Genomic DNA, 26,186 nt, shown 5'->3' with positions numbered 1-26,186 from the left:
TGCGGGCTTCTCATTGTGGTGGCTTCTTTGGCTGCAGGGCACAGGCTTAGGGTGCCCAGGCCTCAGGAGTTAGGGCATGTGGGCTCAGTAGTTGTGGCGCCCAGGCTCTAGGGCACAGGCTCAATCGTTGTAGTACGTAGACTAAGTTTTTCTTCGCCATGTGGGGTCTCCCCAGATCAGGGATCAAACCAGTGTCTCTTGCATTGGCAGGTGGATTTGTTACCACTGAGCCACCAGGGAAGCCCTGTGATGGCTTTGAAATGGCATTCAAGCTCAAAAATAAAAATCCTACTGAATCAAGAGCCAGGAAGAAGGTATGGAAATGTCCCTTTTGTGCCCGCATTGGTGTTACAATGTCCTGTGCTAAAGATGCATTTGCATCATGGGAAATTTCCTAATACCTCACGTGGCATGATTTCTTAATTCATTTTCAAAGCCAAAATGGAATAGAAGCAACAAATATCATGTCTGAGGTCCTGGCTTCTAGATCCAGTTCTGAAAAATAATACTTGCTATGTGGTCTTGGACGTATAGCCCTCTGTTTTCATTTCCTTAAAAAAAAAAAAAAACTAATTGGAAATGGTCTTTTCATACCTCTTTCAAAGTTCTAAAGATCTCAGAAATCTAAGGTGAATAATTTTTGATTTACATTCCCTATCAGCATTCTTGATTCAAATTTAACTAACTTTAGGACCTTAGACAGAATAAGTTAACATCTTAGTCGTTTCCTCACTGTGAAAACTGGGGTTAATATTTAATAATAGATGGAAAGGTGCTACATATAATCGGGCACATAGTAGACCACCAGTAAATGTTGCCCTTCCTTCTGATCAAATAATTCAGATTTACACATTAGTATAATATTATCCATTTTTATCTGCTTTTGTCCATTTAGTTTAGGTTATGAATGTGGATTTCTACCTGCATTTTAGAAATTCCAAAATCTGAAGTTGTGTGTTCTTAGGAAAAGCTGGTAGGCTTGTGATCTACTTTATATTCTTTTTATTCTGGCTCCCACCACAGATTTTACACCCCCATCTCGCCCCCACACCCTTGTGACTGCCAGTTTCTTTGCTGGACTTGCATGCTCCCAACACACCCCTCTGCTCAGGAGTGAGGTGGCTCATCGAGGGAGAAAGTTAAAATTTGCTGAAGCCATCTGTCTTTTGTTGGAGGAAGCAATTTAGCCATAAGTTGTAGCTACTGTTTTAACAGATTTACACATAGTTAGGGCGGGTCTGGCACAGGCCCAAGTAACCAACTGGACTCATGTGTGCTAATTTAAGACCCACCGCCAGGAAGAAAACTTCCTTTAGATACATCAGACTTTGTTATTTGTAGGATGTCAGTTAAGGTAACTGGAATAGAAGATGGAGAACACAGAGGACAGGAAGGTAGGACTGATATTTTACCTATTCTGAGGGAGCTGTGTGTGTGAATTTGTGGAAATCTGTTTCATTGGGTTGGAATATTTTTGAGTTCAGCTCACACCTCACATTAATAAAGAATTGAACTTCAACCGTCATTTTTTACTGTGAACAATTATTAAGAGTGAGGTCATTTATCAACTTGTGTAATTTATGGTGAGACATCAGTCTTGATAACTTTTATGACTTCCTGACGTTATATTATGTATATTGATAACTCTTTACTTAGTATCTGCCTTCTCTACATAAAGGTAAGCTTTGGTAAGGCAGGGGCTCCTTTTTGTTCTGTTCACAACTGGATCTCCAGTGCCTAGAACAGTGGTTGGCACGTAGTCAGTATACATTAGATATTTGCCAAATGGAGGGACTGGATACAGTGTTTGAATGCTGAAAACTTAGAGCAGGTGTTGGTAGACTAAGGCCTGAGGGCCACATCCACCCTGCCACCAGTTTTTGTGAGTAAGCTTTTGTTGAAACACACCCATGCCCCTTTGTTCACAGATTATTTGTAGTTGAACTGCAACTCAGGCTTGAGTAATTTTGACAGACTATATGATCCGTGAAACCTAAAATCTCTACTCTTTGGGAATTTACAAGCCTGGCTGAAAGTGTGGACTCTGAGATCTGGCACACCAGGGGTTCTTTTCTGACCACTTAGCTGTGATTTAAACTGAGATTGGAGTTCAGTCACTGGGCAAAGATAATAATGATTCTTGTCCCAGTGAGTGATTGTTAATGGTCACTGAGATGAAGCGTTAGATAAACACTCGGAATTTAGCTGCTATTAGTGAGCCCTGTGCGGTAAGCATTTCTTTGCAGGGCACTGACCAAATGGAAGTGACCGAAGCCTGGCAGCTGAAAAGTGCTTTTTCTCCCCTCTGTTTGCTCCGATACTATTGTCGTCTAGTCGTTCCTGCTGTAAGATGCTCATTTTAGAAACATAGTCTGTAGAAATAACCATTGTTTTATTATCATGCCGTGCTGTGCGGTGGCTAAGTCATGTCTGACTCTTTGTGACCCATGGACTGTGGCCGCCAGTCTCCTTCCTCCGCGGGATTTCCCAGGCAGGAATACTGGGGTGGGTTGTATTTCCTTCTCCAGGGGATCTGACCTCTGAAGAGGTCAGAATACAATTTAATTTTTATTAGGTTCTACTTCATTTAAATTAAAAAGAGAAAGAAATAGCATAATATCTACATATGGATGTACTTTCACAAATATATTCCCCTAAAGGAGACCAAAATGCTAAAGCAAAAAAGAAAAAAAAAAACCTACTGCTATAAGCTGATGAACAATTATATTCATTTATCTTTCATAAGATAAATACATTTTAAACATTTGTATAAAGGATTATAATAAAAATGGTTAAAAATTATGTTTCCACTACCCAGAGAGAAATTTGATTTTTAATGTGTTTTCTCCCATTTAAAAGTTTGAGGTATAAAAATAATTTTCTTTTGCAACCTTAATTTGATAAATATTGTCCTAAGGCATAAAAACATTTTAAGCGTAACTTTTGATATTTTTACTAATTTTGTATTTTAAGAAATGTCAGCCTTTTCGAGAAGTGCAAAAATAGTGTCTTGAACACCTGTATATGCTTCACCTGGAATAACCCGATTTAAGTGTTGCCAGGGTAGTTTTATCTGCCTCTACAATTTTATTTTTGTGAGTCCTAAGCATGATTTTTAGTGACTGTACCTATTTAATCTTGTGTGTGTATCATAATTAGCCATTCTCTTATTATGGCTATTTAGTTTCTTTTACCTTTTTTTCCCCCCACTTAAAATTAGTTTAGTGAACATACATGTCAAGTACTATGGGATCTTGTTTTTAAAACCATAACCTTATTGCATAGATGTTACAGAAGCAAAGATTAAAGCTTGGAGAGTTTAAGTAACTTGCCAAGAAGCAGTGGAGCTGAAATTTGAATCCAGGTCTATTGGATTCCAAACTCTGTTTTTAGTCATTTCCTAGTACTGCCTGTCTGCCCCCTACTAGATGGTAGGTCTTTTGCAAAATCTTCTGACTTCATCCCTCTGCTCTGCCTGGCCCCTTGTCACTCCTGCTTTTTCAATGGGTCAGTAGGCTATTTTGGTTTCACTTCTTCACTTATCTCCCCGTCATATTATTAGACTGTGAGAACCTTTCAGCTGGGTCTGCGTTAGTCACTTAACATTTCTGGTTTCTGGCACACAGCTGCTCAAAAAACTTGGATAAAGAAATAAATAGTTGAAAGTGTCTTTTTAAAAAAAATTACTGGAGTATAGTTGATTTACACATTGTGATAGTTTCAGGTATACCGCAAAATGATTCAGTTATACATATATTCATTCTTTTCAGAGTCTTCTTCCATATAGATTATTATAGAATATTGGGTAGAGTTAGTAATGCATATTACTAAATCACTCTTCATCACTCTTGCACTAATATAATTTTGTTAGCAGGATTTCTCCTACTGAGCTCAGTGCATACTCACTAGCATTGAGAACTTGAACTTCAGTAAATTGAAGAACATGGTTTTGAACCATCTTATATCCCTATCATTCTTCCACATTTCTGTATCCCATTTTCTTAAATGAATATTTTTACACACACTATCACTTCTTTTCATAATAAAATATGTATTCATTTAAAAGTTGTGAAATTGAGAAACATAAAAAGAGAAAAAAGTATTAAAACTTCCAAAATTCTGAAACTTTTTTGATTAAAAAAAACTTCTGGTGTTTTTTCATCTTTAAAAGTAAGCCATGTGTTACATCTCTCTTTATTGAAATAATATTTACTGTGACTATATCCTAAATATTAATGAACCTTTGTAAACAGATTTTCAAAAATTAAGTAGTATACTATCTTAAGGAAAAGAAAAAACATACTTATTGTCCAAACCAATATTCTAGGATTCTAAATATAGTCATAGTGAACAGTCTAGGACATAAATCTTTGGACACAGCAATAAGTACTTGATTTTTTAGATGAAAACATCAGACATACAAATGTTTACATATATATCAGACATACAGAAAACTTCAGATATTAATATAATGAACACCCACTATCTATACAGATATTTTTATGTATTCATTAACTTCACTTTTAGGGTAGTAACTCCATCTACACATAAAGTGATTAGAAAGAAACAAATGTTTAGCATCAGAGGAGCTATTTCTATCTTGATATCCCCTAGTTTATGTCAAATGGATGTTAGGCTTGCCAGTTTGTGCCCATGTAGTTTAAACTCTTTCAGATCTATTGTATTTATTCAATTCTTTTTTTTTTTTTTATTCCTCTGGGGATGCTTATTTCCTTGACTACATCATCAAGAAATGGCACAGCTACAGACACAGCTGTGGCTTTTTTAGTTTTAACTAGAAACTCATCATTCACACTTCCTTGAACCCAGCTGGATGTGGTTGGTAGCTTCCTGGTTGGTAGCACTGTGATAACAACTGTTTATTTAAGTATATACTGGTGATACACACTGGGTGAAATCCTTATGAATTATCTGATGTTATTCCTATTGTCTTGTGCTGTTTGGAGAGTTATACATTGCTTTTGTGCTTGCTCAGTCATGTCCAGCTCTTTGTGACCCCTTGGACTGTAGCCCGCCAGGCTCCTCTGACCATGGGATTCTCCAGGCAAGAATACTGGAGTGGGTTGCCATTTCCTCCTCCAGGGGATCTTCCTGACCCAGGAATCAAACTTGCATCTCCTGCACTGGCAGGAAGATTCTTTACTACTAAGCAACCTGGGAAGCCCAATATAATGCTTTCACTGCCACTGATTTCAACAAGGAAAGGAGTGGAAATCATCATGGTAGAAATTTCGTTTTTTATTCTTCGGATCCTCTGCTTCTTTGATCTACAAGTTAGATGCTCTTGTTTGTAGTCTGCATCCCAATACTGACCTTGTTTATTGTGCTGGCTATTTGAAATTTCATGTAAAGTATAACAGAAAGAAATTCAGTTCAGCTCAGTTGCTCAGTCATGTCTGACTCTTTGTGACCCCATGAACTGCAGCACGCCAGGCCTCCCTGTCCATCACCAACTTCCGGAGTTTACTCAAACTCATGTCCAGTGAATTGGTGATGCCATACAACCATCTCATCCTCTGTCATCCCCTTCTCCTCCCGCCTTCAATCTTTCCCAGCATCAGGGTGTTTTCAAACGAGTCAGTTCCTCCCAACAGGTAGCCAAAGCATTGGAGTTTCAGCTTCAACATCAGTCCTCCCAATGAACACCCAGGAATGATCTCCTTTAGGATGGACTAGTTGGATCCTTGCAGTCCAAGGGGCTCTCACGAGTCTTCTCCAACACCACAGTTCAAAAGCATCAATTCTTCGGCACTCAGCTTTCTTTATAGTCCAACTCTCACATCCATACATGACTACTGGGAAAACCATAGTCTTGACTAGATGGACCTTTGTTGGCAAAGTAATGTCTCTGCTTTCTAATATGCTGTCTAGGTTGGTCATAACTTTTCTCCCAAGGAGTAAATGTCTTTTAATTTCATGGCTGCAGTCACCATCTGCAGTGATTTTGGAGCCCAAAAAAATAAAGTCAGCCACAGTTTCCACTGTTTCCCCATCTATTTGCCATGAAGTGATGGGACCAGATGCCATGATCTTAGTTTTCTGAATGTTGAGCTTTAAGCCAACTTTTTCACTCTCCTCTTTCGCTTTCATCAAGAGGCTCTTTAGTTCTTCTTTGCTTTCTGTGATAAGGGTGGTGTCATCTGCATATCTGAGGTTTTTAAAAGTACATAAATGCTGCATCTTGTGAAATACATCATCTCATCCCCTTACCAGGCAGCTAATTCCAAAGAATTTTAAAAATTAACATAATTAATGTGGTTTCCCTTCTTTATTTAATAGTGGAAAGATTAACCCTGCCACACATTAAAATGTTTGTTTCTTCATTTCTCACTGCTGTTGATTTTGATTTATTTTCTTGTTAACTTTTAACTTACTTTTTGATTTCATTCATGATTTCATTTCTTATTTATGTTAATTGTGCATTACCCTTCTTTAGCTATACTGACAGTGATACTGAAGGAAATGGGACAGATGAAGGAGTTTCAGTAGGATTTTAGCAACTACTTCAAAATTTTTATTTATATGTGTATTTTCGATGCTTATATCTAGGAAACTCTAGGAAAAAAGCAGACAAAATTATCTTCAAAGATCAAAAGCAGCTATCAGTGAATGAAAACCTTTAAAAATGTTGTCTCCAACCTTTTTTTTTTTCCCTTTGCATTACATGTAAAAAAATCCATAACTTAGTTGTGTTTTGTGTTTACACATTTCAGGCTCTGTAGCAGCACAATTTGGCACTTCTTTCTCATTTTCCCTGTGCAAAAGAGTCACCTGCACCTTGGAACTAGGAGACTGTGGGGTGGGGACTGTGCTCACTATGATTCCTGGAGGACTTGGGGGTGCTTAGCCATTATTTCATTTTACAGAAGTTGTTTAAGGTGAAAGAAGGCACTTACCTAGAGCCACATTTACTGAATTACAATGCCAAGGGCAAATACTGGTCTTCTGATCCTCACATTTAAGACCCTATATGCAAGACAGCAAAGGAGACACAGACGTAAAGAACAGACTTTTGAATTCAGTGGAAGAGGGCAAGGGTGGGATGATCTGAGAGGATAGCATTGAAAAATGTATATTACCATATGTGAAATAGATCACCTGTCCAGGTTCGATGCATGAGACAAGTGCTCAGGGCTGGTGCACTGGGATGACCCTGAGGGATGGGATGGGGAGGGAGGTGGGAGGGGCGTTCAGGATGGGGAACACATGTACACCCATGGGTGATTCGTGTGAATATATGACAAAACCCACCACAATACTGTAAAGTAATTAGCCTCCAATTAAAAGAAAAAAAAATAGTGTCCGTGGTTTCTTTACTCCGCTGTTGTTTTTGCCTTGGGGTGACAGCTCTCACAAAGGTCAGAGTTCTGGAGTGATACTTTTGGTAATTCCATACTAAAAGGATTTTATGTGAATGATCCTAAAATGTTTGATATGTATTTTTTCTTCCTAGGATTCATACCTGTGTGTAGCCTTGGAGTGGCTCAAGTGGGCAGGATGAACTTTGGAAAGGATGTCAGCACCTTGAAATATTTCACCATCTGTGGCTTACAAGAGGGCTATGAGCCATTTGCCGTTAACACAAATAGGGATATTACCATGTGGCTGAGCAAGAGGCTTCCTCAATTTCTCCAAGTTCCATCAAACCATGAACATATTGAGGTTTGCTTTTTCTTTAAAACTTGGACCATTGGCCAAAACCAGGAGTGGAAGTTCCTACTTAGACAATTACTGTCATTTACTTAAAATGATGCTTCTAATGTGTTCCATTATAGGGGAATCTAAGGATAGAATTCCCTCTGATTTTAGGTACTGTGTGAGAGGCTGATTAGACTGATTAACTATGGTTGACCCTGGAACAACTTGGTGGTTAATTTGCATATAATTTATAGTTGGCCCTCTGCTTCTGCGGATTCAACCAACAATGGATTATGTAGTGCCGATGGTATTGTTTCCCCTTGAAAATATCCACATCTTAGTGGATCCAAGCAGTTCAAACCTTCCTTGTTCAAGGGTCAACTGTATGTAATTCTTTTTTTATATATATATATATATATATATATATATATATATATATATTGGCAATGGCAGGCTCAATCTGAGTATATACAATTGTAACGTGAATTTCCCAGATTGTCTTCTGAGTTAGACGCAGAACTGTGAGCATATGCTTATACAACCATCCCTATGTTTAATGATCTCATTTATAAAATCATGCCACGAGTGGGCCATGTCTGGGGTTTTAAAGGTGTGATGCATGTTTAAAGGGGTTTTGGAATCAGGAAGTCAACAGTCCTGAGCATCTGAATGATTGTCTCTTCATTTGCTAGGTGACCAGAATAGATGGCACCATCGACAGTTCCCCATGTTTAAAGGTCACTCAGAAGTCCTTTGGTTCTCAGAGCAGCAGCACGGATATCATGTTTTATCGTCTGAGCATGCCCATCGAGTGTGCAGAGGTCTTCTCCAAGCCTGCAGCTGGAGGGATCCCTGGCACCGGCCTCTTTGGGCCCAAGAATGATCTGGAGGATTATGATGTGGATTCAGACTTTGAGGTTCTCATGAAGACAGCTCACGGCCATCTGGTGCCAGATCGAGGAGACAAAGACAAAGAAGCTGCAAAACCAGAGTTTAATAACCACAAAGATTATGCTCAGGAAAAACCCTCTCGTCTGAAACAGAGGTCATTGATATATGCAAAATGATTTTTAAATTTTTTGTAATTTTAATTTTGTAAATGATTTTAAATGTGTAGTTATTATGTGGGGTCACAGGAGAGGGCAGTAGAGGGTAAGGCATATCCAAAGTCAATTTGTTCTACCTCTTCTTCCTTCTTTATGTGCCAAGGATTCCACAGAGGAATAAAGCAGCCTGCTTGCCCTATGATTTGTTAGCACTAACAACCTATCTCAAGAGTTACTTTTCCTATGGTTTTTTTTATTGTGACAGAACTAAAATTTGCCATCATAACCCTTTTTAAAGTGTACAGTTCAGTAATGCTAAGTGTATTCGCATTGTTGTGAAACAGATCTCTGGAACATTTTTAGTTTGCAAAACTGAAACTCTACACCCATGTAACAGCGTTCCCTTCCAACCTGTGCTAGCCCCTGCTCATCTCCACTTTTTGTTTCTATGAATTTGACTGCTTTAGATACCTCATATAAACGAAGTCACACAGTTTTTGTCTTTCTGTGACTGACTTATGTAGCATATTGTCCTCAAGGGTCATGTGTGTTGCAGCATATGTCAGAATTCACTTCCTTTTTAAGGCTGAACAATATTCCAGTGTGTGTATATGCACCACATTTTGTTTATCCATTCATCCACTGATGGCCATTTAGAGTGATTCCACCTCTTGGCTATTGTGATTCATGCTGTTATGAACATGGATGTGCAAATAGCTTTTCACGACCCTACTTTCAGTTCCTTTGGATATATAGTCAAAAGTGGGATGCCTGGTGGTGCTGTATTTAAATTCTTAAGGAAAAAAATTATTGTACTCCGTGGTAGTTGTACCATTTTACAATTCCGTCACCACTGCACAAGGGTCTCAATTTCTCCATATCCTTGTCAACCATTGTTATTTTCTGGTTTCTTTGCTAGTAGCCATCCTAAACAGTGTGAAGTGATGTCTCACTGTGGATTTCATTTCCATGTCCCTGATGATTAGTGATATTGAACATTTTTTTATATTCTTATTGGTTATTTGTATATCATGTTTAGAGAAATGTCTATTCGACTTCTTGGCCATTTTTTTTTTCTTTGATTGGGTGATTTACTTTTTTGTTACTGATTTGTAGGAGTTCTTTATATATTCTAGATATTAAGCTATCTTCAGATATATGATTGTAAGTACTTTCTCCCAAGAGTTAGTTTTTAAGATGTTTCCATTTACAACATTGGTTGAAGTATTCTGTCTTTATATTCTAAATAACATTTTTAGTATTTTATTTTAAATAGTAGTTTTTAATGGAGAAGAAGGCAAATTGTTTTTGCATCCTTTCTTACAATAAATGCAAATTTCTCTACCTTAGCACTATCGCCAGTGCTCTGGGTCATATAGTTATTTATTGTAAGAGTCTGCCTTGTGCATTGATGGGTGGTTAGCAGTATCCCTGGCCTCCACCACTAGATGCCGGTGGCACACTCCACCAGTTGTTACAACCAAAAATATCTCCAGATATTGTCAGATGCCCTCTTGGGGGTTAATCATACTGTTTGACAGCCAGTCAAACAGTCAACTTAATTATACGTTCATGTTTGAGATAGACAGAACATTTTAAAGTTGCTTATTCCTAATCCTCTAATATATTTCAGGTTTTTGCTTCGAAGAACAAAGCCAGATTATAGCACCAGCCATTCTGCAAGACTCACTGAAGACGTCCTTGCAGATGAGAGGGATGACTACGATTACTTGATGCAAACGTCCACGGTATGAGGTTGCTGCTTTTGTCATTTATTTCTGTTTGCCAATGCTCATGGTCTGCGTTTCAGATAGTTAGCTTTGATTCAGGTCAAACTCTGGTCTCCTGCATTGTAGGCTGATTTCTGCCATTTGAGCCACCACGGTAGCCCACTGTGGTGCAAGTGTATTTTTAAAATAGTTACTCACTTATGTCTCAGGGACCAGGAAGTTGCAAGGCATGTATTTTCTGAGGTGGCTGTTGTCGCTATTGTTCTGTCACTAAGTCCGGTGACCGCACGGACTGCAGCACGGCAGGTTGCCCCATCCTTCACTACCTCCCTGAGTTTGCTCAGACTCGTGGCCATTGAGTTGGGGATACTTTCTAACCATCTCATCCACCCTCTTTTCCTTCTCCTTGCAATTTCTCCCAGCCTCATGGTCTTTTCCACTGAGGCGGCTCTTCACATCAGGTGGCCAGAGTATTGGAGCTTCAGCTTCACCACCAGTCCTTCCAATGAGTATTCAGAGTTGATTACCTTTATGATTGACTGGTTTGATCTCCTTGCAGTCCATGCGACTCTCAGAGTCTTCTCCAACACCACAATTCGAAGGCATCAATTCTTTGATGCTCCGCCAAAGTTCAATCATAATTGAACTTATGGTCCAGCTCTCACATCTGTACATGACTACTGGAAAAACCATAACTTTGACTATACGGAACTCTGTTGGCAAAGTGATGTCTCTGCTTTTTAATATGATGTCTAAGTTGGTCAAAGCTTTCTTTTCAAGGAGCAAGCATCTTTTAATTTCATGGCTTCAGTGCCCGTCCACAGTGATTTTGGAGCCCAAGAAAATACAATCTGCCACCATTTCCACCTTTTCCCTTTCTATTTGCCTGAAATGATGGGACTGGATGCCCTATATTATGCAAGCTACTTTAAGAAAAATAGCACCCACAACCCACTACAATATTGTAAAGTAATTAGCCTCCAACTAATAAAAATAAATGAAAAAAAAAAAAGAAAAATAGCACCTAATGGCACCCTCAGTCCTGATTTTGCGATCCTCTTCCTTGGTAACATTTTAATTTGCCACCTAAGTTTTCCAATCACCTTGTGTAGTTTCCTTCATCTCAGTGATGTGTCTACAAGACCATTTATCATACTTTGTTAGACGTCAAGTTGTGCTGTCTGCCGTTTAAAAATTTTAAAACACTCCTCATAAAACTCCAAACGGAAAAAAAATACGGGAGCTGTGTCCCTTGTAAAGTTCCCCGTGTTTGAACTTGACTTTCACATATTAGATCTGAACTATTTCAAAGTGATTTTAAGGAGTGATTTTAAGGATCTTATGTTAGTGATAGCAACATATCACTAAAGCAAAGCATATTTAGGGTATAAAACAATATGAAACAGGTTTAAAACAGGTATGAAAACTCTAGAATAGATTAGTGTTCTTGAATAAGCTTGAAGAATTCAAAGCTTACCTGCCTAATGGACTGATGATTTTATTACGTAAACATAATATATATGTATACATACACACACACATGCATATATATATATATACACACACACACACACACACACATACATATACATCACCATACATTCATACTTGAAAGTATATTTAATAAAAAGGTTCAGATCATCTTTGCTCATGATAGTCTTTTCTCTTTTTCCCATTACTTCTGAAATAATTTGGGATCTCTGTTTCAAGACTTTTCTTATTTTGCCACATCAGTCCTTTGTGCCTATATCGTTTTAATTAGGCCAAGTGTTTTTTTTTTCTGCTTTTAAGCTTTGAGTTTTGTTGCTGTTTTTATAACTTAATTGAATATACTATTATTTTATTTTTTGTTGAAGTATAGTTAATTTACAATGTTCTATTAATTTCAGATGTACAGCAAAGTGATTCAGTTATACATATATATATATATTATATTTTTCAGATTCTTTTCCATTCTAGGTTATTGTAAGATATTGAATATAATTTCCTGTGCTATACAGTAGGACCTTGTTTTTTATGCATTCTATGTATAAAAGCTTCTGTCTGTTAACCTCAACCTCCCAGCCCATCCCTCTTCCAACCCCCTCCCCCGTGGTAAGCACCAGTCTGTTCTCTATGTCTGAGTTTCTTTTTTTTGTTTCATGGATAGGTTCATTTGTGTCATATTTTAGATTCCACATATAAGTGATATCATAAAGTATTTTTCTTTTTCTTTCTGACTTATTTCACTTAGTACGATAATCTCTAGTTGCATTGATGTTGCTGTAAATAGGTCAAATGATTTTAAATAAAGACATATCTTCTTAGGCAACTTAAAGACATTGAAAGTCAAAGTTTTGTTTCTTTTTGCTTTGCCAATACTTGGTGTTGCTATCTTGACAGTACTATTACTCAGTGAGAATCTTTCCTGGACAAGAACCTGCCAATGTCTGGGTGGGCTGGATCACATCCGATTTCCATCAGTACGATACAGGCTTTGACTTGGACAGAGTTCGTACAGTGACCGTGACTCTGGGAGATGAAAAAGGAAAGGTGCACGAAAGGTTGGTTTTTCCTCCATTTTTTGTTACATAAATGATATCTAATAAAAATGTGGATAAACCTAGGCATCATTTTCTCTTGGATTTTTATACCTAAAATAATATTCTATTTATAGGAACAATATAACCAAACCATTAATGTCAGTATCCTTTTTTGTTGTTCAAACAAGCCAGTAAGGAATCTGAATATATTACAAGTGCAAAATCATATAAAGTAAGAGCATTGCGTCTTGGGGGTACTAATCATGTGTTCCTTCAGGTGACATTGAGCATGACTAACGACTTGGGTTGCCATTACTTAGCCTTCGTTCCACGAATTAAGAGACAGGTGAATGTGAGGCATTTAGCCTGTAGTCTGGTCTGTATCTTGGGAACTGGTTAGGTGGTGGGGAGAAAAACGTGAAGAGAGTGTGGGCTAGTGGTATAGACCGGATGGACGCATTTGAACTCCAACTGAGGAGCAGTGGATTCTTTCCTCAGCTTTGCCATTGACTTGCTGTGTGGCTCTGGGTAAGTCAGTTACACTTTCTGTGCCATCCTTTCTCATTTGTAAAACAAACGAAACTCAAACCAAACCTTCAAAAAAGTGAAGAAGGTTCTCTTCCTTGCAGAACAAGCCAAGAGGAGACCCGGCCGGTTGTGTCTGCATCTTCTCTGATCTGCAGTGATGGCTCTCATAGAGAGGGCCTCTCTTTCCCTAGAATATTACTCTTCTTTTCTACCTGTGTCATTATTTTTGGTGACTGGAAGCTCCCTCTCCTGCCTTCAGGTTGTAACACTTGAACCGCAGTGAACTTAGCACTCAAGACAGTGGACTTAGCAAAAAATCCTCCAATGAAGAGTACTGTGTACATCAGTAGGGAGGCCCAAACTGCCTGTTTCCAGATGTATTCTGATGGATTTATTGATTTTCATAGATGGGGACAATGAAAGGAGATAACTTAGAATAGGGATGTGATAACATCAGCGGTCCCCAGACCTTTTTGGCACTAAGGACCAGTTTCATGGAAGATAATTTTACCACGGGCCAGGGGTAGGGGATGGTTTGGGAATGATTCAAACACATTATGTTTACTTGTGCATTTTCTATTATTATTGCATCAGATCCACCTCAGATCACTAGGCATTAGATCCCAGCGGTTGGGGACCCCTGTTATCTGATTGATGATTTTGGTGTAGGAAATACAGGCTAAGGAAGGTTGTTGAAACTTATGTAAAAAGGGCATAGAAACACAGCCAACTTTTGATTATTCAGAAACTGACTTTATCTCAGCCTGTTTACTCTCTTCTTACTGCTTGCCTGCATTTGGCCTTTTTTCTAGCCTCATTCACACATGCACTGTGTAGCGGCAAACTCAGAGCATCTAGGTTTGCCACCATCTCTGATGAAGGTTTTGGTGAGCTTGAAACTCAGGTGGGGTTTATTGTTAACATCACGGATCTGGTGCACATCCCAGCTGAAGTCTATCTCTCATAACAGATCACCAGGAATTATCCAGAAAGGGGCTTAATCTTAGCCAAAGTTTACATCTGTTGAGTCATTGATGGCTCGTGTAGAATTGGCCTAGGGCTCTATAGTGTCTGGAAATGGATGCTTCTCATCTCAGAATAAGTGGTTTAAAATAAAAAACTACGAGAATGAAAATTACCAATTTGGATGATTATTACATACTTAAACTTTTTTGAACTTCAGAAAAAGGTCCAGTTTGGTTTGAGTTTTTGGAGGGAAGGTGCAGGTCAGTTCTTAACCTTGGTTCCTACCAGTTGACCTGTCTTCATTAGGTGTGAAATTGAGAGACTGGAAGACCTGACTCAGAATGGCCACTGAAGTCAGTGGAATTTTGCTCAGAATCACAGAATCGGGCCCATTGTGCACCTGTCCCATTTCAGCATGAGCTTGTTGCTTGCACAGTATAACTTAGGTTTAGTCTGCCAGACATCCATGCTTACCACACTGTCTTTGCTTGTACAAAGATAAACATGTCTTTTTACAATTCAGCATCAAACGCAGCAATTGCTATATGGTGTGTGCGGGGGAGAGCCTGAGCCCGGGGCAAGGACGCAACAACAACGGCCTGGAGATTGGCTGCGTGGTGGATGCCGCCAGTGGGCTGCTCACCTTCACGGCCAACGGCAAGGAACTGAGCACCTATTATCAGGTGTGTGGTCAGGGATGACCTTGTGCCTCCAGAGAAGAAACCTTTATCCTCGTTAGAGAGGAAAACACATTTTGCAATACCAAAAAGTAAATTAGAAATTATGGGGTCTTCATGGTGGTCCTCCCAGCTGGCTCAGAGGGTAAAGTGTCTGCCTACAATGCGGGAGACCTGGGTTCAATCCCTGGGATGGGAAGATCCCCTGGAGAAGGAAATGGCAAGCCACTCTAGTACACTTGCCTGGAAAATCCCATGGACAGAGAAGCCTGGTAGGCTACAGTCCATAGGGTTGCAAAGAGTCGGACATGACTGAGCAACTTCACTTCACTTTCATGGTGGTCCAGTGGTTGAGACTCCATGCTGCCAATACAGGGGCACAGGTTTGATCTCTGGTTGGGAAAGTAGGTTCCCACATGCCCTGTGATATGGCCAAAAAGAGTTTAAAAAAAAAGCGCAAATTAGAAATAAGACATGAAGACACAAATGATTTGATTCTGTATTTTTACTTCTCTTTGAGTAATAACTGTGTCACAAGTCCTTCAGAGTAAGAAGTGTATTTCTCCAAAAATGTTCACACAGTCCTGAAATGAAATACTCCAGTTATTGAAAGGGAATATCCACATGAGAGGAAGGAAAAGTCTTTTTCTGTGAAAGTGTCCTGTAAGTGTTATGAAGAAAGTATGTTTTCTTTGTGTCTCTGCCCTTACTAATATTATGGAATTTGCTTGCTTATTTAAGGTGGAGCCAAGCACAAAGTTATTCCCTGCAGTTTTTGCACAAGCTACAAGTCCCAATGTTTTTCAGTTTGAGTTGGGAAGAATAAAGGTAAGAACGATCCATCCCTGTTATTGTATTTGGGTTATTTTCCATTAGGAAATAGCATTTACTTCTTAAATGAATTCACTTCTTTATTAGTACTGATATTAATCATATAAATCACTAAGAAAAATGTTGCCATGTTTGAAAATTCTGTAATTCTTGTTCAGGTCACTAGGGTAACATCATTAACTAGAAGGTGTTTTCTTTGGTCATCATAAATAAATTATTCAATAAAACTAGACTTACACAGAACAAATATGCCAAATTTTATACAAGTCAGTAATCATTGAACTCACAGGTGAGTTAGTGAATGGGACTGAAAGGCTGGAAATGTGCTACATACTGGTAAGTGCTAGAAGAGTGGCAGGTACAGAGTACTCTGGAAACATAAACGAGAAAATAGCTAAGTAGGATGGTGTGGATCAGGAGCAGCTGAAAGAGCAGGTGACATTTAGGTTGATTTTTCACAGCCTGAACAGCAGATCTTAAGGTACATTTGCTTGGAGAAGGCATTCTATACAGAAGGTGAAAGAGTAAAAATTTGAAGGCATGAAAAATGCTGCAGGTTAAGGAATTCAGTGTTACTGTATCAAAGGATGCTTCTGGGACGTGGCCAGAGATTAGTATGGATGGAAGGTAGACCAGGTTCCAGTTGAAACATCTTGAGCTGCCACACTAAGAAGTTGACACCTATTCCATAGACGGTGGCGATTCACTGGAAATTTGAAAGAAGGGACTGAGTATAATCAAACCTGTTTTGGAAAAATATGTCGGTAGTAATATGGAAAACATCTGCTCTCATAAAAATGAGAGCAGGCAGTAATAATTAGATATCACAATTTGATTCTATCCATGTGGGAGAAGAATGATAAGATTCATGAAAGTCATCATAGAGAATGATACATGAGAAGATGTTTTAGGGGAGAAATTAATTGAGTTTGTCAATAGATTGGATTAAAAGAGTTTGTTGATTGGATTCAGCGCTCAAGGAGAAATGAAGAATTTTTTATTTTTATTTTTATTTTTTTGTGGAGGGAGAGATGTTTCTTTCTTTTAATTAAAGTGTAGTTGATTTACAATGTTGTGTTAGTTTCAAGTGTATAGCATAGCACAGTGATTCAGTTATACATAAACATATTCTTTTTGAGATTCTCTTTCTTTATAGGTTATCACAAAATATTGGGTACAGTTCCCTTGCTAAGTAGTACATCATTGTTAGTTATCTGTTTTACATATAGTATAGTATTTACATATGTTCATCCCAAAAGGATTAATTTAAATAATTTTCGTTGGGCCAGACGATACTAATACAACAACAAGCAGAAGAGCCTGTTGAAATTTGGGAAGAGGAATTTAGTTGAAATTTGCAGTTGTATACACTGAGACGCTGGGCACACCTCATAGTGAAGTTGATGGGCAGCTGCCTGCCGGCCTGGTTACCTTGGGCATGATCCTTAAACCATGTGAATGCAGTTTCTGCTTTTGTAACATGAGATTCCAGCTGCCACAGAAAAGTCAGTATAATATGGACTAAAGGAATTGTGACTTTGGTTAAGTAGGAGGGCTTTAGTGACCTTTCAAAAAATTTCCATAAAATGATGGAAGAAGCCATGTTATTTGGTTCAAGATTATTCAATTCATAGTATTCAAGTTTGAACATGAAGGACAGGTAGCAAGTTTGGACAATTGAAAGAAAGTTAAAATTTGACAGAAAAGTGGTAGTTTCTCAGAACCCAGACTCTAATATTGGTTTATTTGACATTTTCCATTTTTCGCTATAGATATCACATACTGGATGGATATGTCCAAAACTGGACTGTCAACCATCACTACCCCCTCCTCCTGACCTGCCTGCCTAAGTCCTCCTGTCCTGTCAGTTAATAACTCAGACCCCAAACCTCAGAGTCATCCTTGGCTTCCTTCCTTTGCATTCTGCATCCTAGTTCTGTCCCCCAGCAAATCCTCCACCTACTGACCACCATCAGTCCTGCCGGTCACCACACTGTTTTCCATCACCATTATTTCCCATCTGGATTTCTTCAGTTCACCCATCATCAATTCATTTATTTCATTCATCATTCAATTCATCATCACCCATCTGTTTATGATAGAACCACCTGAGTGACTGTCATTATTTTAAAATGAAAATCAGATCATGTCATTTCACTGCTCAAAACCCTGTTTCCCTGAATAAAATTAAGAGGTCTCATGAAGGTTCACAAGTTCTAAACCATCTGACATCCTGTTTCCCTCTGACTTCATTTTCTCCTAATCTCTCCTCTTTCACTTCACTGCAGCCACACTGTCCTTCGACTCTTCCTCAGATTTGCCAGGCAAATTCCCTCCTTGGGTCCTTTGCATTCACAGATTCCTTTGCACAGAAGTTTCTTTCTCTGCGTATCCACATGGTTCTTCTTTGGATTTTTCTTTAAATGTCTTCTCAGTTACACCTATGCTGATAATGCTGTTTATTATTGCTGTCCTGCATTCTGATTCTCTCATCCTCATTCTTTTTTCCTTTCCATGACTCTTTTCTAATAAACTATTTAATTGCTTATTTTGTTTGTTTTATAGCTCTAGTAAAACAATAGAAGCTGTATGAGGGTAGGAAGTTTGTTTTGTCCACTGATCCATTCTCAGTGTCTGATACAAGTGCCTTGTTTATCTTCCCCATTAGCAGAAGAGAACAGGAAAGTAGCTTGAGGATGAGGAAGTGTAAATAATGCAGTAGAGAAGGTTCTAGAGGAGAGAGACCAAAGGTAATGCAGAAAGATGAGTTCATTGTTTCATTGGTCCAGAAGAGGCAGGCAGGGTGGTATCATGGTCAAAAATGAATGAATAAGCTTTGGCAAAGTAGAGACTTTTCTTTCCCTGAGACCAAACTGTAGGAGTTGAGATGGCTGAAGCTATGTATTGGAGGTGGAGGAAAGTGGAGAAAGAAGTTGTGTTGGTTCATACCTGGTTAATTCTCTTTTCTTATTTAGTAGTCATGTTTATCTGTTGAGCTGTCTCTGGTATATTGCTGGTTACTCAAACCTGGCAAACCTGATGATGAGTGGGGTAGTAAGTAGCTTAAAGATGAATGAGGTGGGTGATGAAGGACAGACAAGGAGAGAGGAAGAAAGCCAAGTGAATGTGACCAGTCTTTTAGGACCTTTGGATGAAAGCAGCTAAAGCCTTGCCGGGTGTGCTGAGGACTTGGCTTTGTAAAGATGTAGAACAGATACTGGATATACTTGCTTGCTCATGCATCCTCACTGTGTCACTTAGTATGGAGGAGAAAAGATCCTCAAATTTTCTCTGCTGGTCCTTTCTGGAACAACTCAACCCAATTTGTTAGTTTTTGTATTTTTCATTATCTCTTTCCTGCACAGAACTCTAGTGATCACTTTTTTGACCCCAAGGAGTGTGTTATCCATTCATTCTTTTCTGCTTTCCCATTTCCTAGAATGTGATGCCTCTCTCAGCGGGATTATTCAAGAGTGAGCACAAAAACCCTGTGCCACAGTGTCCCCCACGTCTCCATGTGCAGTTTCTCTCACATGTCCTGTGGAGCAGAATGCCCAACCAGTTCTTGAAGGTAGATGTCTCTCGAATAAGTGAACGCCAGGGCTGGCTGGTGCAGTGCGTGGAGCCTCTGCAGTTCATGTCACTTCATATCCCAGAGGAGAACAGGTCAGGCCCAAACATCCCTTACTGTCTCATGGGGACCTATCAAATTAGACCCTGGCCAGGGGCTCAGGGGTGCTGCTGGGGAAACAAAATGGGCTTTATAAAATGCTAATATCATGTGGCAAGGCAGACATTATTTTGCACATTCCAAGTTTCAGTCTATATCTCAACTCCTTGTTTACTGAAAGAAAATGATTGTATTGCAGCTAAAGGTATGACTTAATAGTCTCTGATTTATTCCCTCATTCTTGTTTTGCTGATGAGAAAATAGCAAGTAAAAATTCAGACAGGTACAGCCACCATCTGAGTTAAGGCAGCACACTAAGAGAGTATCAGAGAACTGTAAGACAGTAGAGGGGGAACCAGAGAAATCATTTCTAAGTGATTTCAGTAAGAAATCTAGAGTGTAGATACTCTGTGTTGCTACAATGAATGGATTTATATATTTAAATCATCAGCTAGGCTGAGGGGTGAGGTAACAGTCTTCTTGGGAGACTGAAGAGCCCAGCTAAGATATGGGAATCCTCTACTTCACTTTGAGGGAAGACATACTCAATCATACCGTTCCAAGAGCGAGGTGCTTGTAGCTGGGCCTAGCAGATGTGTGGTTTCCTGGAAGCCAAGGTGATACACGGGTGGGTAATTACTCTGAGTCAGAACATGGGGTCTGGAATAAGTCAGCACTATCACGTCACAGTGGCTTTTGACAGAATGCCTGTGACCTGAAAAGGACATGTACAGTGGATAAGTACAGACAGGATGACAGGGCATCTAAAGATAGTGACAAAGCCTAATGATAAAGAATCACAGATAATTGCTCATTATCTATTGTGTGCTACGCTGGGTGCTGGGTGAATACTAATAAGCAAAGTGTATAACAGCCCCTGTCCTGATGAGATTATATTAGTCTCACCAAGGGCACCTTTGGAGATGAATGAGCAGTTCCTTGATTATGAATGTATCAAATTTCTGCCTTTAATGCTATAGTGTTGTCCATGAACAATCTATGTAATTTAAACAGTTTTGAAAACTTAGTCCCTCTAAAGAAATTATGTGCTTTTAAAATAGACTCTCTTCTAAAAGGAATGACTTGACTTTAGGCTTATTCTGGCCATATGTTAAAAGTTTAATTGTGCTGAAAGGTGATGATGTATATGGCAGGAGCAAAATGATCTGATGTAAACTCAAGATTCCCAATAGAACCTTTCCTAAGTGAAAACGTCTCTAATACTGTTTGTTTCATGAGCAGCACATACCTGGTAGAAATTGGGTGGCATTGGCATATCTTTGGGTCTTTGAGGGACACATAAGTAGGTAGTTATGTCAAAAGAATTATCCCTCCGTTTCACCTACTGACTGGTGAAATTGACTGGTGACTATTATTAGGGTAATAGCTGATCCTAAAGTCAGAGACAAGTCAGCCTAAGGCAGAGTTAGTTTTCTGTCTTCTTGAAGCTGGTTAGCCAAATTGGAAAAGGAGATTACAGATTTTCCAAACAGTGCTTAAATTCTGAGAGGAGGGGAGTCCCCAGGCTCAACTTGAGACCCAGATTATCTATTAATAAAAGTGATGCCCAGAATCTTGGGGTGACGGGGCATGAAGAAAGCTCCAAGCACTATTTTCAACATAAAATTCTATCTGGAAGAAAATTTTTTAAATATCTAGAATTGATTAAAAAAAGAAAACTGTGCTGTCATCAAACATGTCATAAAAGACTAATTTAAAAAAATTACTGTAGGGACTTCTTTGGTGGTCCAGTGACGTGAAGGGGCCACTTCATTGGGGGGCCAGTGAAGGGGCCACAAGTTTCATCCCTGGTGGGGGAGCCAAGATCCTGCATCCCAGATGATGCAGCCTAAAAATAAATAAACAAAAATAAAACAACAACCACCAAAAAAAAAAAAAAAAGTCATACAAAGGGAGGGGATGCAGAAAATACAAGTAGATGTTTAAATAGACACTTATACATGCTCATTTAAGTGTCTGTTTCTATAACTTGTGAGACCTAGGAGAGAGGCAGGCTTCTCCTCTGGTGGAGAACCGCTTTCAGTGTCCATGCTTACCTTCTCCCGTCTCCAGGTCTGTGGACATTCTGGAACTGACAGAGCAGGAGGAGCTGCTCAAGTTCCACTACCACACTCTCCGGCTCTACTCGGCTGTCTGCGCGCTCGGGAACCACCGCGTGGCCCACGCCCTGTGCAGCCACGTGGACGAGCCGCAGCTGCTGTACGCCATCGAGAACAAGTACATGCCCGGCTTGCTGCGCGCCGGCTACTACGACCTGCTCATTGACATCCACCTCAGTTCCTACGCCACCGCCAGGCTCATGATGAACAACGAGTTCATCGTCCCCATGACCGAGGAGACGAAGAGCATCACCCTCTTCCCGGATGAGAACAAAAAACACGGGCTGCCGGGCATCGGCCTCAGCACCTCCCTCCGGCCGCGGATGCAGTTTTCCTCCCCGAGCTTTGTCAGCATTAATACGGAGGGTTACCAGTATAGCCCGGAGTTCCCGCTGGACATCCTGAAGGCCAAGACCATCCAGATGCTGACAGAAGCCGTGAAAGAGGGCAGCCTTCATGCGCGAGACCCCGTTGGGGGCACCACCGAGTTCCTCTTTGTCCCTCTCATCAAGCTGTTCTATACCCTGCTCATCATGGGTGTCTTCCACAACGAGGACTTGAAACACGTCTTGCAGTTGATTGAGCCTAGTGTGTTCAAGGAGGCCGCCAGCCCCGAGGAGGAAAGCGAGGTGGTGGAGAAGGAGCCCTGCATGGAAGACTCCAAGCTGGAAGGAGCCGCAGAGGAAGAAAGCAAAGGCGGTAAGAGGCCCAAGGAGGGCCTGCTCCAAATGAAACTGCCAGAGCCAGTAAAATTACAGGTAAACAGAGAAAAACGATGGCAGTGAATTCACAACCTATTAACATTGACCTTGGTCTCTTTCTGTGTGTGTGTGTATATTTGTGTTCCTGGGTAATTTTATAGTTCTTCATAAACTTAACCAGCTTCTTGTTGTACTTGGGAACATGCCCATCTAATTTTCTGGCATTTGCAATCAGTTCACTGCAGTTCAGTCGCTCAGTCGTGTCTGACTCTTTGCCATCCCATGAACTGCAGCACGCCAGGCCTCCCTGTCCATCACCAACTCCTGGAGTTTACCCAAACCCATGTCCATCGAGTTGGTGATGCCATCCAACCATCTCATCTTCTGTCGTCCCCTTCTCCTCCTGCCCTCAATCTTTCCCAGCATCAGGGTCTTTTCAAATGAGTCAGCTCTTTGCATCAGGTGGCCAAAGTATTGGAGTTTCAGCTTCAACATCAGTCCTTCCAGTGTACACCCAGGACTGATCTCCTTTAGGACGGACTGGTTGGATCTCCTTGCAGTCCAAGGGACTCTCAAGAGTCTTCTCCAAATGAAATCCATTAATTTTCTAATCAGGTTAATTAACCATGGTTAGTAAAAGATACATTTTAAATTTTTATCAGGGCAAAATTTTCTTGGTCAAGAACAGGTCTGCCTGTCATACACATATGTGATGTGGCATGTCACTATTTCTCTGAATGTGTGTATGCATATTTGTGTGTGTGTGTGCACGTGTGTGTCTGAAAGGAGCACAGGTTTTTGTCCTGCCAGTGTTACAGAGCCCCAGCTCATCTTCTCCCTATATGACACTCCAGTAAATTTGGAGTTGAAGTGTTGGAATGAGGAATAGTGACTGTATTCAGACATCTTGCAGGCTGAGAAGATGGTGCTCTTGTGTCCCAAAGAACCATCTTGCCCAGGTTGGGATGCTAGTTTCTTTTTTAAAACGAATAGGGAGAGATGTGGAGGTTAAGTAAAAAAGGTGTTAAGTTATAGCAAGTATTTCCTGACCACATTTGGGAGACATGTGGGTGTGTTAGTTGCTCAGTCATGTCCGACTCTTTGCGACCCCATGGACTGTAGCCCAACAAGCTCCTCTGTCCATGGGATTTTCCAGACAAGAAAACTGGAGTGGGTTGCCTTTCGCTTCTCCAGGGGATCTTCCTGACCCGGGGATAGAACCTGTATCTCCTGCACTGCAGACAGACTCTTTACCATCTGAGCCACCAGGGAAGCCCCGTATTTGGCAGGGGATATATTAATCTCTTCTTTGCTGCAGCTGTTCACAGATGGGCCTGGTCGGGATGTTTCCTGTGAGCATAAACAAAGATATTTTAGCTTAATGTTCAGGCATGGGAGGCAGGGCCCCTGGAGATGGGCTGTTATAGACACTGTAAGCCTGGTATCCCTAACCCCCTGTGAGAAACTGGGTCACACAGCCGGAGGTGAGAGGCCAGCAAGCAAGCATAGCTTCATCTGTATTTACAGCCGCTCTGAATCACTTACTCACGTTACTGCCTGAGCTTTGCCTCTTGCCAGATCGGTGGCAGTATTAGGTTCTCATATGAGCACTTGAATCATCCTGAAACCACCACCCCTACCCTATCCATGGAAAAATTGTCTTCCACAAAACTGGTCCCTGATGCCAAAATGGTTGGGGACTGCTGCTGTAAGCAACATCCCTTTTGCAATTAACTTGTGAAAACAATAGAGTGTAAAGGTTAAAGAAACGAATCCAATATGGAGTCAGATTTGTTTTTCCCTATTACACTTCTCCTCCTTGTTCATTAGCAATTTCCTTGTGTTTCTCCTTGTTTCTGCAGATTCACTGACATTCTGTGTCAGTGTTTCACTGACATTCTGTTGGAATGCCTGAAACACAAAGCTTTTCATACCACTTTCTACCCCACTTCCACCCTTCCAACCTTAGGATATTTGTTCACCAGTAGGTGTGTCTATTCTCAAATGGCAAGATTTTACTTCCTATCTATGTTTCTAAGGAAACAGAGACCTTGCCTGCCTTTGTGCTCACCCAGGTGTCCGAAAGACTTGTTCCTAATGCTACTTTGGTTCAGTTCAGATGCTTCCATTAATATCGGTTTGATGCTTACATCCTTGACTCCCTTTTCTGCTCTTCCTTCTTCAGTCAGCATTGATTGACATCTTTCTCTGATCCAGGCACTGGGTCAAGGAAGATCACTGTCCTTGGGGGAAATGCATACTTATGTATTTCTGTTAGAATATCTTATAATTAATCACATTAAATGCTTGGAAGGAAAAAAATGGATTTCTAGAAGAAAAATTTCAGCTGGAATACTTTGAGAAAAGTGAGAGGAGACCTTTCTGAGGCCTTTTAACCTGAGGTCAGGTTGATGAGCAAAGGTTCAACACTTGTGAAGAAGGAGGGGAAGAGTGCTTTAGAAGCTTGTCATACAAGCTCTGAGGTGAGAAGAGACCAGTGTGGCTACAACTTTATGAGCTGAGGAGGGAGGGTGAGATAGGCAGAAGGCAGTAAATACAGAGTCTACCTCTTTGCTAAGGCCAGCCATATGGTGGATTTTGAATTTTATTATAAGTTCAATTAAAACCATTGAAGAGCTGATTCAAATGAATTCTTCTCTTTTTTTAATGGCTGAGTAATATTCCATGGTGTATATGTACCACAGCTTCCTTATCCATTTGTCTGCTGATGGGCATCTAGGTTGCTTCCATGTCCTGGCTATTATAAACAGTGCTGCGATGAACATTGGGGTGCACGTGTCTTTTTCAGATCTGGTTTCCTCAGTGTGTATGCCCAGGAGTGGGATTGCTGGGTCATATGGCAGTTCTATTTCCAGTTTTTTAAGGAATCTCCACACTGTTCTCCATAGTGGCTGTACTAATTTGCATTCCCACCAACAGTGTAAGAGGGTTCCCTTTTCTCCACACCCTCTCCAGCATTTATTGCTTGTAGACTTTTGGATAGCAGCCATCCTGACTGGTGTGTAATGGTACCTCATTGTGGTTTTGATTTGCATTTCTCTGATAATGAGTGATGTTGAGCATCTTTTCATGTGTTTGTTAGCCATCTGTATGTCTTCTTTGGAGAAATGTCTGTTTAGATCTTTGGCCCATTTTTTGATTGGCCAAAATCTAAACAGACATTCATTTGGAATTCAGTTCTAATGAGATGGATGAAACTGGAGCCCATTATACAGAGTGAAGTAAGCCAGAAAGCCAATACAGTATACTAACGCATATATATGGAATTTAAAAAGATGGTAATGATAACCCTATATGCAAAGCAGAAAAAGAGACACAGATGTACAAAACAGACTTTTAGACTCTATGGGAGAAGGCGAGGATGGGATGTTCAGAGAGAACAGCATTGAAACAAGTATACTATCAAGGGTGAAACAGATCACCAGCCCAGGTTGGATGCATGAGACAAGTGCTCAGGGCTGGTGCACTGGGAAGACCCAGAGGGATGGGATGAAGAGGGAGGCGGGAGGGGGGACTGGGATGGGGAACACATGTAAATCCATGGCTGATTCATGTCAATGTATGACAAAAACCATTACAATATTGTAAAGTAATTAGTTAGCCTCCAACTAATAAAAATAAATGGAAAAAAAAAAAACCATTGAAGAATTTTAGCAGGATAAGTCTATTCTAAAAAATCTCAACATAGCTGCTGTGAGGAAGATAGATAAGGGGA

At 40.1% G+C, this 26,186-nt stretch overlaps 1 protein-coding gene across 1 annotated transcript in view; it reads left to right on the top strand.

Moving 5' to 3' along the window:
- Positions 1-26,186, top strand: part of RYR2 (ryanodine receptor 2) — a 595,071-nt gene that overhangs the window by 312,118 nt on the left and 256,767 nt on the right. The window contains exons 30-37 of the mRNA XM_043477303.1: positions 7,475-7,683; positions 8,352-8,704; positions 10,339-10,453; positions 12,818-12,978; positions 14,975-15,134; positions 15,870-15,956; positions 19,399-19,625; positions 21,703-22,507. Of these exons, the coding sequence (XP_043333238.1) occupies positions 7,475-7,683; positions 8,352-8,704; positions 10,339-10,453; positions 12,818-12,978; positions 14,975-15,134; positions 15,870-15,956; positions 19,399-19,625; positions 21,703-22,507 (2,117 nt within the window). The remainder of the gene's footprint in view (positions 1-7,474; positions 7,684-8,351; positions 8,705-10,338; positions 10,454-12,817; positions 12,979-14,974; positions 15,135-15,869; positions 15,957-19,398; positions 19,626-21,702; positions 22,508-26,186) is intronic.

Source organism: Cervus canadensis, chromosome 8 (genome assembly GCF_019320065.1).
Source record: "Cervus canadensis isolate Bull #8, Minnesota chromosome 8, ASM1932006v1, whole genome shotgun sequence".
Lineage (NCBI taxonomy): Eukaryota > Metazoa > Chordata > Mammalia > Artiodactyla > Cervidae > Cervus > Cervus canadensis.
The sequence above is the reverse complement of the archived record's forward strand: the minus strand, read 5'-3'. Positions and strand labels throughout refer to the sequence as shown.